General features: G+C 37.2%; 1 protein-coding gene across 7 annotated transcripts in view; it reads right to left on the bottom strand.

Annotated features, from left to right (window-relative positions):
* The window catches only part of DMXL2 (Dmx like 2), a 160355-nt gene that overhangs the window by 85473 nt on the left and 52595 nt on the right, over positions 1-22287 (bottom strand). For 6 of the 7 annotated variants that reach the window (XM_021095420.1, XM_021095423.1, XM_021095427.1 and 3 more), the window contains 3 exons: positions 9142-9320; positions 7222-7405; positions 449-623 (listed from right to left, as the gene is read on the bottom strand). In XM_021095420.1, the coding sequence (XP_020951079.1) occupies positions 449-623; positions 7222-7405; positions 9142-9320 (538 nt within the window). The remainder of the gene's footprint in view (positions 1-448; positions 624-7221; positions 7406-9141; positions 9321-22287) is intronic. The other variant, XM_021095456.1, reaches the window with a different exon arrangement.

Genomic DNA, 22287 nt, shown 5'->3' with positions numbered 1-22287 from the left:
CATCTATGGGAGTAGAAAATAAAATATGCTGAAATATAAGGAAAACTGTGCAAAAATATATTTAGATACAGTTATGAAGAAGAGCTGAGAAGAAAGAGTAATAGTGAAAAATCTGAAAAGGAGGGAAATCACACTAATTAATCAGGCTGCAACTACATCCGCTCATTCTCAGGTTCAACTAAAGCTCTGATTTACTTAGAAACTTTGCTATATTCTAAACAATGGGGCTCAAAAATACTTATTTGAAGTTATTCCTGAGAATCACAAAGTCTCAATTTAAGAAATGGTAGCTTTTATTATATACCTATTCCAACTTAAAAGTATTTTAAAAGGAAACAAGGAGTAGTAACATAAAATTAAAAACAAGTTATAAAAGTAATCATACTTTTCTATTTATTTATCTTATTTCGGCAGGTAAGAAATGAAATGAAACTTTACTGTTCTTTACCTGTGGCAGGATTGATGCTCGCTGCAATGTGAAAATGACACAGAGCATTTGCGTGGTGGGAAATATGTCTTTGAACTTCATGCGTTGCCATCTGATCAGGTGTTAACTCAGTGTGAGTTACAAGAACGGAAGACCTCCTTTGTCCTTTTCTTAAATTTTTTAAATGGTGTATTGTCTAAAATAGAAAAATAATGACTAAATCCAAGCCTAGAAAGTCTAATAAATGCCAATCAATGCACTTTTGATTATTAAGGGTTTTACAATTTTCCTCTCTGTGAAACCTGACCATCTTGAAATATGAACTACAATAGAACAATTCTGAATATACTCTCCACTGGTCTTGCAAAGGCAGTAGTTGCTCAAAAATACTTACTAATATTATCTACAAAAACCCCTATTAAGATTAGGAGTCTACACATCATGCACAAAAATAAACACGAAACAGCCTAAAGATTTAAACATAAGACAAGACACCATAAGACTCCTACAAGAGAACATAGGCAAAACATTCTCTGACATCAACTGTAAAAACGTTTTCTTAGGTCAGTCTCCCAAGTTAAGAGAAATAAAAACAAAAACAAGTCAATGAGACCTAATCAAACGGACAAGCTTTTGCATAGCAAACAAAACTTAAAAAAAAAAAAAAAAGAAAAAAGACAACCTAGGAATGGGAGAAAACAGTTGCAAACGACGTAACCAATAAGGGCTTAATCTCCAAAATATACAAACAACTCATAAAACTCAACAGCAAAAAGCCAAACAATCCAATTGAAAAATGGGCAGAAGACCTAAATGGACATTTCTCCAAAGAAGAGATACAGGTGGCCAGTACGCACATGATAAAAACCTTGAACATCACTAATTATTAGAGAAATGCAAAACAAAACTACAATGAGATACACCTCATGCCAGTCAGAATGGCCATCATTAGCAAGTCTACAAAAACCAAATGCTGGAGAGGGTGTAGAGAAAAGGAAACCCTTCTACACTGTTGGTGGGAATATAAATTGGTACAGCCACTATAGAAAACAGTATGGACGTTCCTCAGAAAACTAAACATAGAACCACCATATGCTCTAGCAATCCCACTCTTAGGCATATATCCAGACAAAACTTACATTCAAAAAGATGCATGCACCCCTATGTTCTATGTTCACTGCAGCACTGTTCACAATAGCCAAGGCATGGAAACAACCTTAATGTCCACCAACAGATAAATGGATTAAGAAGCTGTGGTACATGTACACAGAATACTACTCAGCCATAAAAAAGAACAAAATAATGCCATTTGCAGCAACATGGATGGAACTAGAGATTCTCATACTAAGTGAAAAGTCAGAAAGAGAAAGACAAAATACCATATGGTATCACTTACATGCGGAATCTAAAATATGGCACAGGAGTTCCTGTTGTGCCTCAGTGATTAACGAATCTGACTAGGAACCATGAGGTTTCGGTATGATCCCTGGCCTTGCTCAGTGGGTTAAGGATCTGGCATTGCCGAGAGCTGTGGTGTAGGTTGCAGATGCAGCTCGGATCTGGCATTGCTGTGGCTCTGGCACAGGCCGACAGCTACAGCTCCGATTAGACCTCTAGCCTGGGAACCTCCATATGCCTCGGGTGCAGCCCTAAAAGACAATCAATCAATAAATAAATAAATATGGCACAGACAAACCTACCTACAGAACAGAAACAGATTCACAGACATGGAGAGAAGACTTGTCTTTGCCAAGGGGGAGGGAGTGTGATGGACTGGGTGTTTTGGGTTAGTAGATGCAAACTATTACATTTACAAAGGATAAGCAATTAGGTCCTGCTGTATAGCATTGGGAACTATATCTAATCACCTGTGATAGAACATGGTAGAATATGAGAAAAAAGGCATATATATGTATAACTGGATCACTTTGCTATACAGCAGAAATTGACAGGACATTGTAAATCAACTATAATCAAAAAAATTAAAAAAAAAAAAAAGATGGGAGTTCCCATCATGGCGCAGTGGTTGACAAATCCGACTAGGAACCATGAGGTTGTGGGTTCAGTCCCTGACCTTGCTCAGTGGGTTAAGTATCCGGCATTGCCGTGAGTTGTGGTGTAGGTCGAAGACGTGGCTCGGATCCCGCATTGCTGTGGCTCTGGTGTAGGCCGGTGGCTACAGTTCCGATTGGACCCCTAGCCTGGGAACCTCCATATGCCGCAGGAGTGGCCCAAGAAATGGCAAAAAGACAAAAAAAAAAAAAAAAAAAAAAAAAAGATTAGGAGTTTCCTTCATGGCTCAGTGGTTAACAGACCTGACTAGGATCCATGAGGATGCCAGTTCAATCCCTGGCCTCGTTCAGTGGGTAAAGGATCTGGCATTGCAGTGAGCTGTGGTGTAGGTTGCAGATGTGGCTTGGATCTCCCATTGCTATGGCTGTGGCGTAGGCCAGCAGCTACAGCTCCGATTTGACCCCTAGACTAGGAACTTCCATACACCATGGATGCAGCCCTAAAAAGCAAAACAAACAAAAAAAAAAACAGATTAGAAGTCCAAAGTCTAGTTTTCAGGTTATCCCAGTACTGAAATGAAATTTACCAGGAAGAATATTTCCCCCCCCAAATTCTTGCAAGAACAGTCAGCTAAATAATCTAATATATAACTTCTATTATAAAGACAAAAAGAGGGTACAAAAACACGAAATAACAAGCAGAGCCTTAAGTAAGATAAGAGCAGCCAGGGACGACCTCATGAAAGTGTTGACCTATGGGATTTTTTTTAAATTGAGACATGTCTCTATGGTGAAAACCCTCCACTGGCATACCTGATCACCTGAACTATTTTGACACGGGGCCATATCAACTCTCAGTATCATCTTTTCTCCACACCACAACCCCACCTCATAGCACTTCCTCATGTGTCACTTCACCCATTGCCAATACCATGCTTAATAATAATATCCCATTCTTTTCCTTTACTCCTCACATTCAATTAAATAAAATGTAGCATCCTCTCAGTTCTTTCTGCATTAAAGTAAAACAACTGGTCCTTCCTTTCAATTCCATAGCCCTTGCCCCTTTTCAAATGAAAAACAGTATCAGTTCTACGGTATGTCCTCCCCCTCCAGTCTCCCTGCTATAGAGTTGCTTATTTCTTCAATTATACCTACCAAACTATTTTCACTCAATCTCTGACATTCATCACTATTTTAATGTAGGTTGGCAAGCTTATACGATATTGGCTGGTTATTTTCTCCTATGAACAAAATGTGTAACTTTATAGATACAGAATTATATAGACCTTGAAGTTAGGAGTTTTGTTAAGAAAGGACGTTAGAAAGCAAAATAGCTCATAAATTGGATAATTAGGCTTTTTTCTATTAAAAACATTTTTAACATTATTAGAAGCATTAAAAGGTACCAAACATGTGTCAAATAACAAATAATTTGTAATAATATTTTTGCTTTTATGTAGCTGTTAGTAATCTGATTTAACAAACACTTCAAAAGCAATATATTATAAAAGACATAAATATATCTAAAAGCCTTTAGTCTCTAAAAGTTCATACATAGTTTAAAGAGTAACATTCAAGTATATATAAATGATCAAATGATCAAGTACTTTGTCCCACTAAATTTCAGTCACTATTAAAACATAACTTTAACTATTCTGACTGCTGCTTTAATTTCATTTATGCTTTAAATGTTGAAAAAATGTATAACTAGTACCCAATCATAGATAGTATCAGAGCAGGAATATTTTGCATAGAAATTTAAAGGACTACATCTTTAGCCTATCAAACCCTAAAAATATTCCTGCTTGATGAAACTGCAAAGTCATTTTGACTATGCAACCATTAAAAGTCTTAATATAAAGGTGCAATGTAAGGGTACAATTAGTAATGTAGAGAAATGTTTATAATAGACTAAATATAAAAATAAATTATAAATATTACTGTATAGTATGATCTAAATCCTTTAAATAAAGAAAAATGCACAAACACACATACTGGAATAGTTGGATTGTAGACTACATTTTCTTCTTTTTCCTAATTTTAAAATACACATATATTCTTTGTGTAATAAAAAGTCACATGAAAAATTAAGAAAATGAACAATGTTTACTATACTAAATTTCTGATTTTTTTTCTCTTTTGCCCCCTTTTTGGGGGGAACTTTTTTTTAATTGAAATGTAGTTGACTTACAATGTTGTGTTAGGATCAGGTGTACAGCAAAGTGATATATATGTAATTTTCAATAATGTGTTTATCTCATTTTATTCCCTAATAATAATGGATAAAATAGTTCACACTATATTATTATTAAATAATCTAATTTCTTAGAAAACACTTTTATTTCATAAATACTGTATTTAAAAATTAGAAAAATTGTAGTTCCCGTAGTGTCTCAGCTGATATGAATCTGACTAGCATCCATTAGGATGCAGGTTCAATCCCTGGCCTCACTCAGTTGGGTTAAGGATCCAGCGTTGCCATAAGCTATGGTATAGGCTACAGACACAGCTGGGATCCTGCATGGCTGTGGTTGTGGCTGTGGCTATGGCAAGGCTGGCGGCTATAGCTCTGACTCAACCCCTAGCCTGGGACTTTCCATATGCCATGGGTAGGGCCCTAAAAAGATCCCCCCCCCAAAAAAAATTGGAAAAATTATTTCACTTTCAAAATAAACCATGGGAGTTCCCATCCCAGCTCAGCAGTAACAAACCTGACTAGCATCCATGAGGACGCAGTTCAATGCCTGGCCTCCCTCAGTGGGTCAAGGATCTGGCATTGCCATGAGCTTCACTATAGGTCTTGGACACAGCTCAGATCCCGTGTTGCTGTGGCTATGGTGTGGGCTGGCAGCTATAGCTCTAATCTGACCCCTAGCTTGGGAACTTCCATGTGCCTTGGGTATGGTCCTAAAAAGACAAAAAGAAAAAAAAATTAAACCATGAAAATTATAATGCAATCATGTAAATTCATTTAATATCTTTTTTTTTCTTTTTTCCAACAATTTACTTGGCAAACATATTCACTGCAGGAGTTTCATAAGCCACTAGCATACAGAGTAATGTCTTTTAATAAGCCAATAAAGAAATAGCATACTCCAAACCAATGATAGATTAATGACTCTTACTGTTCTGGGCAAAGGAAGATGATAGAAATAAGTACAGATTAAGTTGAGGTATACATTCATACAAGTTAGGTTTCTGGGGAGAAAAGGTTTAATAAAACTGGAGTTGACTTTGAGCTGCCAGCGCAAAACGCACATCCCCTGTTGCAGGAGCATGTTGCTAGGAAACCACAACACCAGTGTTGGGCAGGCTAGGCTTCTGCAATGGTTATCACTCCAGGGACCAATGCCTGCCTTGCGCCACTGCCCACAAGGAGAGCTTAAGACAGGAAAATAGGTCTCTTCTCTTCCTGAGACTGTTGCTCAGTTTAACATCACTGCTGACCAAAAGCACCCTAGCCATTGCAGGAGGAAGTAGAGGGCTAGGTCATGACTATTGTCCATACCAAAACTCTCAGATATTCCTCACAAACTCTTGGTGTTTATAGTCTAAATGTTCTCTTGCCATAGTTGCTTTTCTTTCTCTTTTTAAATACCTTTCTTAGGGCTGCACCCGCAACATATGGAAGTTCCCAGGCTAGGGGCTGAATCAGAGCTGCAGCTGCCAGCTATGCCACAGCCACAGCAATGGGGCATCTGAGCCAAGTCTGTGGCCTACACCACAGCTCATGGCAACGCCATATCCTTAACCCACTGAGCCACAATGGGAACTCCCCACAGTTGCTTTTCCATGTGTTATCAATAAACCCTCAGTGGGGCCCCTCAGCAGCTGTGCTTATCAAGGACAACTGATGTGCTGATGACATCCTGATATAACTATACTTCTAAAAACAACTTTTGAGGGGGCTTTGTCATAAACAAGTGGATTTGAAATCATATCCAACCAATATACAACACAGATAAGAGATGGAGATGCTGGATGAGCCCACCTGCTCTTTCTCTGAGGTGTTCAGGTCTTCCCAGACTGGGAGCGTGACTTGTAAATGGATGGTTCCAGCCCTAGCCACTGCCAAACAGTAATTCCATGAGAAACCCTAAGGGGGACTGGCCCAGTGGGGCCCTGTCAGCCCCAGAACCATGACAGATAACAGTAAAATGATTGTTGTTTGAAGCCACAAATTTTGTGGTGATTTACACAGCAATAGATAACACAAACAGACCTGATTTCAGAATAATGTTTCTGGCTGCTAAAATAGCATATATAGGTTTACAAAGGTAAAATGAAAGATTAAAACCCAATATATGATAATACATGTGCTTTTTTATCAGTGTATTAAATAAAGTCTATTGTTGGATATAATAACTTCATAACTTAAATTCATGTAATATCAACATCTTTATTCTTATTCATAATAGCCATTTCTAATTAGAATAAAAGTAAAACAATCCTCATGAAACAAAAGCAAAACATTTTAAAGTACAACCAATTTCAAGGACTTTTATGTGTTTCATTAATCAAAGCTGCTTACTCCTAAAAATTTTCACCTTTGACATGCAAAATCAAAGAATTAAATTTATATTATTTACCTAGACTATATATCTAAGGTCATTATCAACTGTATCTGGCTTCTAAGGGGCATACAATAAGTGAGAAATCTTTCACTATTAATTTCATTATTAACACGTACCATGTGCATTATCTGCATCTTAGCTTATGAATTCCTCCCAGACTCACACTATCTACAAAATTCATTTACCATTTTAAATAAAATAGTACCTCAAGAGCATGCTGTATTCTGTCTTTGTGTTTTCCAGCATGAGTAAGGTTGCTGGCACCACTGGAAGTGGTGGTCTCACAAATCTGTTCGCCCAAAAGACAGTCTTCTGGTAATAAGGTTTCTGCCCAGAGCCGGCAGACACCATCATGGCATGAAGTTAGTAACACATTACAGACAGAACCTCTAATAACAAAGAGAAATAAATAAAAGTTACTATGAATATCAATGCCATCAATTAATTAAAGGCTATTAATAGTTCTTTACGCATAAAGGTGACATTAATGTAAAACTAACAGTATGATCTATGTGTATTTATTATTCTAATAATAATAATAGATTTCTACTATTTCACACTTTCACCAAACCCCATTTATTTCCTGTTCAGATCTATAAGGTAGCAGGCTGGATACAGGGCACCATCAGTTAACATAAAATAACAGACTGACTGTCCATGACACTCACCCTAATTCATTAAAATTATGCCTTGAACAGCTAAACTAATGACAAAATGACAAAATAGTGTATTTCTGCTTTAGAAATAACATTGTGTGGATAAAGAGTGGTCCAAGAGCCTGAAACCACACACAGTATTGCTGTGGACATCATAAAAACTAGAAAATGGTCTTGACAAAGGAAATTAGAAATTAATGTCAGACTACACATGTGCTGCTTGGAAACAAGGCTCTGGAGGACTAGCATCTTCTAAACAAAACAAACAAAACAGCAAATGAAAACCTAGTCATTGCAAATTGCAGAACGACCACTGTAAAAGATCATTAATTGCAATTAAACTGGCAATGGTTGCAGCATTTTGCTTTATCCTTCTTATCTAAACAGGTAAACAAATAAGCATCTTCATAATAAAACTGAAAGGAAAATATAACTTTAAGCTATATATCAATTTCCATTATGTTAAAACAAGCAAAAATGTCACAGCATCAAGCAGCTGAAATGATTTAACTGCTCATTAGGAAACAAAAAACAAAAAAAAATTCTCCCCTTAAAAAAATGCTTACACACACACACACACACACACAAATGCTTACACAGAATCTGACTCAGTCAAATGTAAAATGTTCTGCAAATGTTTTCAATAGATGCAAATAACTTAAGCAGATTAAGTTAGAGTACTCTTTTATTTAGATTCCAAAGATGTTCAAATTCTCCATGTTATCACTTACTGAGCACCTCTATAATCCGTGCTGTATTTCCCATCAGGTGCAAACAGTGCCAGATACATTTGGCAGATGAAATAACCCTCTCTCAAAAACGAATACAGATTTCTAAGCAAGAGTTTTTAGAACTGTATATATAATATAGGAATCATGTATATGGGCTGTTTTTTAATTTGTTTAATCTTATGAATAACTTTAAGAGATGCTATGAGGAAAAAGTTATTAATAAATCCTTTGAGAAGTTTGTTGATAGCCCTACGATAAGAAAAATTTAGTCACTTTATTCACTGTACGTATATGATATGCTTTCCCAGCATGTTATATACTGACAGTTTATTATTATGTTTCATTTTCCCTCAATGTGTGCTTTTCTGTTATTTGCTAATGTTTCCTTCCTAGGATCTACTGCTTCTCCTACTACTGACAGTACCAGCTAACGCTGCCTGGGCACTCACAGCGTGCAAAGGTCTGTATAAGCTTTCACACTCACTCACACATTCTAGTCTCATACAACTCTGAGGTAGATACTTTTGCTATCCTCATTCTACAGAGGCATAGAGAGCTTAGGAAGTTCAGTTAAAATCTCACAAAGGTGGTAACAACAGCAGAATTTGAATTCAGGCAGTTTACGCCCGGAACCTATGCTCTTAATTGCCATCATGTCAATTAACAGCATCTTTGCTTTCATTATGTTTATAAACATTTAAGTACACAAAGTGAAGTTACATGACACAGTTGTCTAACCTGGGCATATACTTGCTAGTTTTACGCCATGAAAAACCTGTCACAGCTCGGGGATGTGCCAAATAAACAAAGGAAAATTGGGTAGATGTTTGTCTTCTTTTCACTTCATGATGATCCTGAGGTATAATTGAAGACTTCCAACCAGTCATAGGATACCATACTTTCAAAAGACAATCATCCTGCAAAAATATATAGGGCATATAAAGCGAATTTGTACATACACAATTCAAAATTTAAGTGGTTTGAAGAAGCTTTAAAGATTAAGCTATATATAAATAAAACATAAAACATGTGACCTACATATAGTACAAAACCAAATCCAAAATGATGCCAATTACTCTAAATTAGCTTGAGAAAAAACTTGACAGGGTGCTTATTATCCATCTTCTCTACACAAAGATTGTTTTCACAGAAACTGATGCCAAGTTATCCACTTCAATGTTATACAAGGGTCACTGTAAAGAAAAGACTCTGAAACCACGTGCTAGCTTGGATAGGATAAGAAAGAAGCCATGTTATCATCTATTATCATCTTCTTTTTGAGGTGATCTGAAAAGATGAAACAAACCCTTTTTAAATATGACTTGCTCATTACTCCAGATCAGGACTCAGGCAAACTTTTCTTATACGAGGCCAAGTAAGTTAGGCTTTGTGAACCATAGTCTCTGACACAGATTCTTCCTGGGTTTTTTCTCATTACCCTTTAAATATGTAAAGAACAGAGTTCCTGTCGTGGTGCAGTGGAAACAAATCCTACTAGGAATGAAGAGGTTATGGTTTCGATTCCTGGCATCGCTCAGTGGGTTAAGGATCTGGCAATGCCATGAGCTGTGCTATAGGTTGCAAACACCACTCGGATCTGGCATTGCTATGGCTGTGACATGGGCCGGCAGCTGTAGCTCTGATTAGATTCCTAGTCTGGGACCCTCCATATGCCACAGGTATGGCCCTAAAAAGCCAAAAAAAAAAAAAGTGAAAATCATTCTTGGCTCATGGGCCATAGTTTTCTGATCCCTGGTCTAAATGGTCAGCGGGCATTTAGGCAGTTTTCAGGAACCACCTCTATGCCTACTGAAGGTATTTACAGGTATAACAAAAAGTACTGACTTTATCATTCTATTCAGGTCTAAGAATTTTGTGAAAGACCTAAATAATGCTGTCTTCTTTAATAGACACTATCTCTTTTATAATACATCAGCCTCAATGGTGGTAAGACCATGAAAGAAAATAATGATACCATTTATGTAAACTCCCAATCTCGGAGTTCCCATCGTGGCTCAGTGATTAATGAATCCAACTAGGAACCATGAGGTTGTTGGGTTCAATCCCTGGCCTCATTCAGTGGGTTGAGGATCTGGCATTGCCATGAGCTGTGGTGCAGGTCACAGGTGCCGCTCAGATCTGGCATTGCTGTGGCTCTGGCATAACCCAATGGTTACAGCTCCAATTAGACCCCTAGCCTGGGAACCTCCATATACCATGGGAGTAGCCCTAGAAAAGACAAAAAGACCAAAAAAAAAAAAAAAAAAAAAAAAAAAAAAAACCACAACAACAACAAAAAATGGCCAATCTCTAAGGAACAAAATTACAGATTTCCATCTGGACTTAGACAAACACTTAAGTTTTTTTCTTGGTACCTAAAGCATCAAGTAAAAGAATAGCAAAGAGAAACCCACGTTAAAGAGATATAAGGAAGAATAAAAACCAATGAAATATGAAAAATAGAGAAATCAATGAATCCAAAAGTTATTTTTTGACAAGATCAATAAAATATTTAGAGAGAAAACGCAAATTATCATTATCAAGAATGAAGGAGGGGACGTAACTACAGACAGAATTAAAAAAACCTGAGGTAATATCATGAACAATTTTATCCCATTAAATTCAAAAATTTATGTTAAATCCCTTGAAACACAATTTCTTAAAAAATTGACAAAGGAAGAAAGAGAAGACCTGGATAATTCTACATCTACTAAAGATGCTGAATTCACAATTTGAATCTTTTCACTGAAAAACAAAACAAAACTAAAACTACAACTAAAATCCTAGACCCAGATGGCTTTACTGGTGAATTTTACCAAACATTTAAGGAATGTTTCAGAAAACTGAGAAAAAGATCCCATTATATAAGGGCAATATTATTACTCAGATACCAAAACCAAAAGACGTAAGAAAACTACACATGAATATCTTTCATGAATACTCAAACACCATTAATAAATTATTAGCAAACCTAATCCAGCCACATATTTAAAAAAAAAAATCATGACCAAATAGTTTATCCTAGCAAAGTGAAACACGTTTAACATTGGAAAAGTCAATAACTATATTTCATCATATTAACAAAATGAAAATGCAAACCTACATAATTTTCTCACTATGTGCAGAAACAATCATTTGACAAAAGTAAACTCTAATTCATGGTGGAAAGAACACTCTCAGCATTCCAGGAATAGGAAGGACAGAAGTGAACACTCAACATGGTCAAGGTGAGCAACTCTACAATAAGTCTACACCTTACATCATATCTAACAGTGAAAGACAATGCTTTTCCCACAAAATGGGGAACAACACAAGAATATCTGCTCTCATCAATTCTCCTCAACATTGCACTAGAGTTTCTAGCGCTTGCAATATATTGGGCAAGGGAAGAAAATAAAAAGCATACAGATTTGAAAGGAAGAAGTAAAACTGTCTTTATTTACCAAAGCCTAAGAAAACTAACAAAAAAGCCACTAGAAAATATAAGCAAAGTCAAAAGACTAAGTATCAAAATTCAAAAATCAATTCTATTTCTATACATTAGCAATAATTAGAAATGTAATTTCTGTAAAGACTTTTTGCATTATGAAGATAAACAAATTATGTACACCAAAAACTATGAAACACTGGTAAGAGGAAGAAAATATAAATAAACAGAAATACACCACATTCGTAGATGAGAAAACAAATGTTACTGATAGACAATTCCTCTCAAACAGACTTATAGAGATACAATGTAAATACCATGGAAATCATAGCAGGCTTCTTCATAGAAACTGACAAAATCTGTATGGACAACAAAGGACTGATACCACCAAAAATATTTTAAAAGAAGACAACAAAATCAGAAGACTCACTATCCAATTTCAAGACTAACTATAAAGCTCTAATAATAAAGACATATTATTACCATAAGGGCATATATATATAACTAGTTTATGTATCATATACAAGTATATATACATATATATATATAACTGTGATTTTGATATATACATCAATGGAACACAACAGACAGGAGGCCAGGAACATATCCACACATGCATGTAAAATTGATTTTCAACAAAATTGTCTAGGAAATTCGATGGAGATTGGACTGCCTTTTTAAGAAATGTCACTGAAATATCTTGATTACCCTTTGTGAAAAAAACTGATCTCAAACCAAACACAAAAAATCCACCTCAACATGTGAAATTCAAAACTATAAAACTTCTAAAAGAAAATATAATAAAATATCTTTGTGACTTCAGGGTACACAAAGATTTCTTCAATCTAAGACATAAAAAGCACAAACCAATAAAAAAAATTGGTCAGTTGGGCTTCTTCAAAATTAAAAACTTCTGCAGAGCAAAAGACACTTTAAAAACAAAAAAAGGCAAGGAGTTCCTGTCGTAGCTCAGCAGTTTACGATCCTGACTAGTATCAATGAAGACGCAGATTCAATCCCTGGCCTTGCTCAGTGGGTTAAGGATCTGGCATTGCCACTGAGCTGTGGTGTAGGTCGCAGATGCGGCTCAGATCCAGCATTCCTGTGGCTGTGGTGTAGGCTGGCAGCTACAGCTCCAATTCAACCCCTAGCCTGGGAACCTCCATATGCCCTGGGTGTGGCCCTAAAAAGACGGAAAATAAATAAATAAAGGCAAGTCACAGACTGAGAGAAAATATCTACAATAACTTATCTATCAAATGTAGTAGAATATACAAAGAACTCCTATAATTCTGTAATAGTGAGAAAACCAACCCAATTTTTTTAATGGACAAAGGTTGAATAAACACATATCCAGAAAAAGCATACAGAGAACCAATAAACATGTGCTTGACATCATTAGAAGTAGGGTTGCCACTGTAGCTCAGTGGGTTAAGAACTTGACATTGTCTCTGTGCGGATGTGGGTTCAATCCTTGGATTTGCTCAGTGGGTTAGGATCCAGTGTTGCCGCAAGCTGCAGCACAGATCACAGATATGGCTTGGATCTGTTGTGACTGTGGCTGTGGTGTAGGTCTGCAGCTGCAGCTCCTATTTGACCCCTAGCCCAGAAACTTCCATAAGCTGTAGGTGCAGCTATAAAAAGAAAAAGAAGAAGGAAAACACATATTAAAACCACAATAAGATACCACTACACAACTATTAGAATGGCTAATATTAAAAAGGCTGACAATACCAAATGTTGGCAAAAAAGGAAAGCAAATGCAGTTGCTTGTGGGCATGCAAAATGGTACAACTTTGGAAAGTGTTTGGTACTTTTTTATAAAGTATCATGTGACCCACCAATTCTACTCCTAGGTATTTTTTACCCATGAGAAATGAAATGTTTATACAAAGACTTGAAAATGAATGGTCATAGCAGCTTTGTTCATTTTAGCCTAAAACTCCAAACAACCTCAATAATTATCAACAGAAGAATGGATAAACAAATCATGATATCCATGTTTGAAATACAACTACGATACAAAAGAACAAATTACTGATGCACACGATATGGATGAATCACAAAATACTGTATTTAGGGCAAGTACTCAGACACAAAAGAGTATATATTATGCAGTTTCACTTAAATGAAAATAATACAGACAAATCTAATCAATACTGATAGGAAGCAGAGCAGCTATTTGTTATCTGGAACTAGGAATAGGAGTGAGGATTAAATGAGAAGAGGTAAAAGAAAACCTTCCGAAATGATGAAAGTGTCCTATAACTTGATCATGGTGGTGATTACGTAGGTCTCTAAATTTGCCAAAATTCACTGAATAGTACATTTTATAAATAACTTTATTTAAAAAAAAAAAAAAAAGGAATTCCCATCATGGCACAGTGGAAACGAATCTGACTAGGAACCATGAGTTGCGGGTTCGATCCCTGGCCTTGCTCAGAGGGTTGAGGATCCAGCGTTGCCATGAGCTCTGGTGTAGGTTGCAGACACAGCTCGGATCTGGCATGGCTGTGACTGTGGCATAGGCCGGCAACTACAGCTCTGATATGACCGCTAGCCTGGGAACCTCCATATGCCGTGGGTGTGGCCCTAAAGAAGGACAAAAAAAGAAAAAAAAAAAAAAACAAAACACAACTTTGTTAATTACACATGAAAATTATACCATATAAAATTAATTATTTAAAAACAAGACAAGATTGGCATACAGGGGTATTCATTTTTAATAGCAACAGAAAAAAATTGGAACCACTACCTGTTTATTAACAGTTAACTGGTTAAGTTAAATTACAGTATATATTCCATTCATATAATGGAAAATTACATCACCTTTACAGAGGATATATGTGTACTGACACATTAATCTACCTGTGATACAGTGAAATCAGTCTAAAGAATATGCACACACACACTTCTCTGTGGTTTACAAAGGTATCAAGAAGTCTAAAAGAATACATATTAAATAGAGATCGGTTGCCTTTTTTTACTTGGCATAGGGCTATCTGGGAGTGATTTTCATTTTCTCTGCATGCTTAACAATAAACACATATCATGTTTAAAAAGTAAAAATATTTCCATATTAAAGGGGAAATAAAGGTCAATAAGCCAATCCTTAAATAATCAAAATGCTTGGGGTTCCCATTGTGACTCAGCGGTAAGGAACCCAACTAGTATTCATGAGGATGCGGGTTCAATCCCTGGCTTCATTCAGTGAATCAAGGATCCAGCATTGCCGTGAGCTATGGTGCAGGTCACAGACATAGCTCGGATCTGGCATTGCTGTGGCTGTGGTATCAGCTGGCAGCTGCAGCTCCGGTTCAACCCCTAGGAACCTCCATATGCCATGGGTATGGCCCTAAAAAGCAAAAAAATAAATAAAAAATAAAATAATAACCAAAATACTAAATCAAGGTATAGAGAGAACTGTTTTCAAGAGAAGGAAAAGCTTCCTTGAACATTCTGTAACCTGCTCAAAATCATCCTCCTCACAAATTCTTCTCATCCTCACCCTTAGAAAGCCCAGTTTTCCCCTCAAAAGGGTAACTCTCTATTAAAGAAAACATTTTTGAAAAAAAAAAGATGTTTCAAGTCACTTTCAAATTTTTAAATAATCAATTGTTAGTAATCAAGTGTTCGTAGATAAACTTTTATGAACATAGAATTTAAAAATTTTTTTTAACTGAATGACTCTTTAAATTCTATAATGGTTTAGAATTTTCAAGTTTCACACACGTGATTTCATATAATCCCATAGCAACCCTTTTTGTTTCATCCCTTACCCCTATATTGCCCCTCCCCACCATCCCTCTTTCCACTGGTAACCACGTGTTTGTTATCTTTTTTAAATTCCACATATAAGTGCTACCAGGTACTTCTGACTTACCTCACTTAACATAATGCCCTCCAAGTCCATTTATGTTGCTGCTAATGGCAAAATTTCATTCTTTTTTTATGGCTGAGTGGTATTTCATTCTACACACACACACACACACACACACACACACACACAGAGGGCCCAAATCAATAAAATCAGAAATGAAAAAGGAGAAGCTAGAACCAACACCACAGAAATACAAAGGATCGTGAGAGACTTACGAGCAACTATACTCCAATGACATGGACAACCTAGAAGAAATGGAAGAATGCTCAGAAAGATACAATCTCCCAAGACTAAACCAGGAAGAAATGGAAAATATGAACTGACCAATTACCAGTAATGAAATTGAATTAGTAATTTAAAAACTCCTAACAAACAACAGTCCAGGACCAGATGGCTACACAGGTGAATTCTATCATATATTTAGAGAATAGTTAACACCCATCGTTCCCAAACCATTCCCAAAGGAGTACTTCCAAATTCATCTGTGAGGCCAGAATCACCCTGTTACCAAAACCAGACAGACATCACATACACATAAAAAAAATTATAGGCCTGGAGTTCCTGTCATGGCTCAGTGGTTAACGAATCTGACTAGGTTACCATGAGGGTGCGGGTTCGATCACTGGCCTCCCTCAGTAGGTTAAGGATCTGGCATTGCTGTGAGCTGTGGTGTAGGCGGCAGACATGGCTCGGATCCCGCGTTGCTGTGGCTCTGGCGTAGACCCGTGGCTCCAGCTCCGATTAGACCCCTAGCCTGGGAACCTCCATATGCCATGGGTGCAGCCCTAGAAAAGGCAAAAAGACAAAAAAAAAAAAAAAAAAATTATAGGCTAATATCATTGATGAGCACAGATGCAAAAGTCCTCAACAAAATATTTGCAAACCAAATTCAACAATACATTAAAAGAATCATATACCATGATCAAGTGGGATTTATTCCAGGGATGTGAGGATTCTTCAGTATTAACAAATCAATGTGATACACTATAGTAACAAACTGAAGAATAAAAACCATACGATCATCTCAATACTTGCAGAAAAAACTTTTGATAAAGTTCGCAGAAAAAGCTTTTGATAAAGTTCAAGATCCATTTATTCTTAAAAACAAAAAACAAACAAACAAAAAACTCCAGAAAGTTGGCACAGAGAGAACCTACCTCAACACAATAAAGGCCAGATAGACAAACCCATGGCTAATATCCTTCTCAACAGTGAAATGCTGAAAGCATTTCCTCTAAGATCAAGAACTAGACAAAAATGTCTACTCTCAACACTTTTATTCAACATAATTTTGGAAGTGCTAGCCATAGCAGAGAAGAAAAAGAAATAAAAGGAATCCAAATTGGAGAAGAAAAAGACACATGCATCTGCATGTTCACTGCAGCACTATTCACAATAGCCAAGACATGGAAACAACCTAAATGTCCATCGAGAGGTAATACATTAAGAAGATGTGGTGTATATACACAATGGAATACTACTCAGCCATAAAAAAGAATAAAATAACGCCATTTGCAGCAACATGGAAGGAACTGGATACTCATACTAAGTAAGCCAGAAAGAGAAAGACACACACCATATGATATCACTTATATCTGGAATCTAATACATGACACAAATGAACCTTTCCACAGAAAAGAAAATCATGGACATGGAGAACAGACTTGTGGTTGCCAAGGGGGAGAGTAATGGAGTGGGACGGACTGGGAATTTGGGGTTAATAGATGCAAACTATTGCCTTTGGAAAGAATAAGCAATGAGATCCTGCCGTATAGCACTGGGAACTATATTTAGTCACTTGTAATGGAGCATGATAATGTGAAAAAAAAAAAAAAGAATGTGTACATGTCTGTGTGACTGGGTCACCTTGCTGTACAGCAGAAAATTGACAGAACACTGTAAACCAGCTATAATGGAAAAAATTTAAATCATTATAAAAATATTGGAAAAGTAAAACTGTCACTATTTGTAGATGACAAGACACTATACATCAAAAATCCTAAAGATGCTACCAGTAAACTACTAGAGCTCATAATGAATGCAGTAGAGTTGCAGGATACAAAATTAATATAAGAAGTCTCGGAGTTCCCGTTGTGGCTCAGTGATTAACGAATCCGACTAGGAACCATGAGGTTTCGGGTTTGATCCCTGCCCTTGCTCAGTGGGTTAACAATCCAGCATTGCCGTGAGCTGTGGTGTAGGTTGCAGACGTGGCTCGGATCCCATGTTGCTGTGGCTCTGGTGTAGGCTGGTGGCTACAGCTCTGATTAGACCCCTAGCCTGGGAACCTCCATATGCCACGGGAAGCGGCCCTAAAAAGGGCAAAAAGACCGAAAAATAAAATTAAATTAAATTAAAAAAAAAGAAGTCTGTTGCATTTCTATACACTAACAATGAAAGATCAGAAAGAGAAATTAAGGAAACAATCCTGTTTATCATCATACTCAGAAAACTATAAGACAGTGATGAAGAAACTGAAGAAGACACAGGTATAAAGATATACCAGGTTCCTAGATTGGAACAGCTAATATTATTAAAGATTGGAACTACCCAAGAAGGTCTACAGACTCAATGCAATCCCTACCAGAATACCAATGGCTTTTCACAGAACTAGAATGAATAAATTCAAAATTTGCATGGAAACACAAACAGAATTTAAACAAACACCTAGCAAGCAATCCAAAAAACAAAAAACAAAACAAAACAAAACAAAAAAACAATTCTTGAGCTGAAGATTTAACCAGGTACATCTTGTGGGGAGGAAAAGGAAGACTAGGAGTTGTAGTCGTGGCTCAGAGGAAATGAATTCGAATAGGAATCATGCAGTTGTGGGTTCAAACCCTGGCCTCACTCAGTGGGTTAAGGATCTGGCATTGCTGTGAGCTGTGGTATAGGTCACAGAGGTGGCTCAGATCTGGCATTATTGTGGCTGTGGCGTTAGGCCATCAGCTATAGCTCTGATTGGACCCCTAGCCTGGGAACCTCCATATGCCTCAGGTGTGGCCCTAAAAAAGCAAAAAAAAAAAAAAAAAAAAAAAAAAAAAGGAAGACTAAGCTCAAATAAAAAGTTAAAATACTCTTAAGCCCTCCAAAAATTCAATTTACCACACTTATTAAAAACAGATCTTACAGGAATTCCTGTTATGGCTCAATGGGTTAAGATCAGATTAGTATCCTTTAGGATACAGGTTTGATCACTGTCCTCGCCCAAAGAGCTAAGGACTCGGTGTTGCCGCAAGCCATGGCAGAAGTCACAGATCCAGCTCAGATCTGGCATTGCTATGGCTGTGGTGTAGGCCAGCAGCTGCAGCTCCAATTTAACCCCTAGCCTGGGAACTTCCTATGCCACAACAAAGATTTAACATCAAAAAAATTACTTGACAGAGTGCCCACCATAGTGCAGTGGGTTAATAATCTGACTACAGCAGTTCAGGTAGCTGCAGAGGTGCAGGTTCAATTCCAGCCTGGCCCATTGGGTTAAAAGGATCCCGCACCGCTGGAGCTTTGGTGTGGGTGATGGCTGTGACTCGGATTCAATCCCTGGTCCAGGAATATCCATGTCCAGCAGGTGTGGCAAAAAATGGAAAAAAAAAAAAAAAAGCATTTGATAAACTATAATATTAAAAATCCTAAAGGTAATTGGATTTGAGACCCCAAAACACCTGAACTGAAATCCTGTCATGTGTAGCAGAGGCGGTGGAAAATACCTTCTAGTGGTAAATTACAGTTACCATCTGTTTCATCAAGTCAGACAAGCTTGGCTTTATTAACAGCAGCAGAACAGATTGGAGGGGAGGGGGAACTAACATTACAAAGTTAGTTTCTGTTCTTTTTATCAAGAGGATCTTAATTAGATGTGATATCTTCTCAAAAAACATGAAGAAATAAGCTTTTTAAATCATGACACATTTTATTAACTCCCAAAGGCCATTCTTATCTTTCCATAAAAAATGTGAAACATTTAGCTCTTAGGCGAATAGAATATTAAAAGCTTAAGGGAATGTGACTAATACAATGAAAAAAAAAATAATAATCAGCTGCCAAGGCATGTGCAATAAAAATTCAGAGAAGATACTGAAGTGTACAAACAAATCACCTTTGAGGAGCTTAAAATCTAGTTGACCCATTTAAGGGGACATACTTTTTAGTCTTACTACTTATTTTTGTCCGAAGTACAAAGGTATCTTCCAGATTTATTAAGGATGAGAATTCAAATTAATCAGAACATGTTCAGACAATGAATAATGATCCTCTTACATGGCTCATTAATATTTTTTAAAGTACCAAGTAACCCTGTCAAGATTATATATACTAAAATGGTCTCAAAGTTTAGCCAGTTGTAACACACACAGTGGCAAACACCACATGCTGTAAGCAAAATTAGGTAATCAGAAATATTAAGAATATATGAGGGAAATCAACTATAAGCTCTGTCATTTCAATAGGGATAGAGGAGGATAGTTACACAGGTAGTTGTAGAAGTCCCAGTAGGGGACCAAAGATAGAAAAGGAAACCTAGAGAACTTTGAGAGAAGACTGTAAGTTAATAATTGCTTAAGAAAGCCATCAGAACACCATGGAATGAAGCAGGCTTGCTTAAATATAAAAATATAAATAAAAGCAGGAGATATGCCTCAGGTCATTAAGTAAAAGATAAAATGAGGCTTGTATTCACATTCACCAAGATAATGATCCTTAGGATCAAGGACTGGAATTTAAGGGAAAGATGAGGAGACCCTCACTATATGGAAACCTGAGATGACTCAACATATTTAAAATGTCACCATCCTTCCACTGATTTGAATAAGGACCATGACAGTCCTAGTTTGACCTCATAGGGTCAAATTTTCTCTTACTGGATATGAAGAAGAAAATGATGGAAGCCTGAAGTCTACCAGAAGAGTAAGGACAATGGCCTGCCTGCTTGTATCCCTCACAAGCGTCCTATCTTAATAAATCTATTTCTTGCCTATCACTTTGTCTCTCAATGAATTCCTTCGGCACTAAGACACAAAGAACCTGAACCTCGGTAAGTCCAGACACCAGGTGAGTGATTCTACTTAAGTGAAAAGAAAGCAAAACGACAACAAAAATGTAGGTTCAAGTCACAATCTGGCTTTTGGTTGGGCTAAAGTCCCAGCATGTGGGTTTACCAAATCCCAATCTGGATTCTGGCTAGGTTCCAGTTAGAAGTTGTTTCAGTTTCAATTTAGCTACAAAGAAATAAATTCTGTCAACAACCTAAAAGAGCTTGGAAGAGGATTCCACCCTTGTCAAGTCTCCAAGTAAAAATTCAGCCCAGCTGACACCTTACTGTAGCCTTTATAGAGTCCCTGATCACAGCATGCAAGCTATGTTCAGACACCCAACCCACAGAAGGTGAGATAACAAATGTGTTGTTTTAAGCTGCTAAATTTGTAATAATCTGTTATGCACTAATAGAAAACTAATACAGACTCCAAGTGTTAGGAGTAAAATTAAGGCAGGCAGAGGGAATAGAAAGTACAGTGGGAGGTGAAATGCAATTTTTAAAAGGGGTGCTTAGGGAGAGCCTCATTAAGGCAGTGACATTTACGTTATTAACGGGGAAAGCCACACAGGCCTGTGGGGGAAGGATTTTCCTAGGTGTGGAGAACAAGTACAATAGAAAATGAGGAGAAAAAGGGAGCCGGTAGTAACTACAATCAACTATTTCAAGGTGCTATCTGGAGGGCAAAGAAATGTAAAAGAAGCTGAGAGAGGTCAAGAGTTGTTTTTTGTTATTGTTGTTGCTTATTTGCTTTAGAATGGATGAGATGATAGCACATTGTGTATGCTATGCTGTATTAGCTCAGGCTGCAATAACAAAATACCATAGACTGGGTGGCTTAAACAAAGCAATCATTTCCTCACAATTCTGGATGCTGGAAGCCTAAGATCAGGGTGTTGGCATGGTCAGGTTGTGGTGAGACCTCTCTTCCTGGCTTTTAGACAGCCACCTGCTTGCTATGTCTTCACATGGTAGAGAGAGGAAAAGATTTCTGGTATCTCTTCTTATAAGGATACTATTCCTCCCAGGAGAGCCAACCTCATGACCTTACCTTAACTTAATTACCTACAAAAGGCCCCATCTCCAAACACCATCACTTCAGGGGGTGTAGAGTTCCAGTGTGTGAATGGGGCGGGAGACACAGGTATTCAGTCCTTCACACATGCTAATGCGATGCCCCAAAGGAGAAGGAAAAACCAATGGAGAAGAGAGGAGACTACTGCAAAAGTGAGATAACCTGAGTAAGCAGGGGCAACTGAGATCAAGTTCCCAAACGGAAGAACGGGCCTTGTATAAAAAGCAGACAATTCATTCACAGCAACAGAAGTGAAGGTAGAACATACAAGCACAGATGTAGGGCCATGGGTAGATATACATAGATAGTGGGAACTTATCAAAGTGCTCTTCTGATTACATCTATTTTCTCAGGCAAGAATCTACAGTACACAAATGCTAACATGGGAGCAAGGATTGTCAAGGGAATCTACAGATACTCTGTGGCACAGAGCTTCAGTTTTTTGTTTGTTTGTTATGGCCAAATCCACAGTA

The sequence above is a fragment of the Sus scrofa genome, chromosome 1 (genome assembly GCF_000003025.6).
Source record: "Sus scrofa isolate TJ Tabasco breed Duroc chromosome 1, Sscrofa11.1, whole genome shotgun sequence".
NCBI classification, from domain to species: Eukaryota; Metazoa; Chordata; class Mammalia; order Artiodactyla; family Suidae; genus Sus; species Sus scrofa.
The sequence above is the reverse complement of the archived record's forward strand: the minus strand, read 5'-3'. Positions and strand labels throughout refer to the sequence as shown.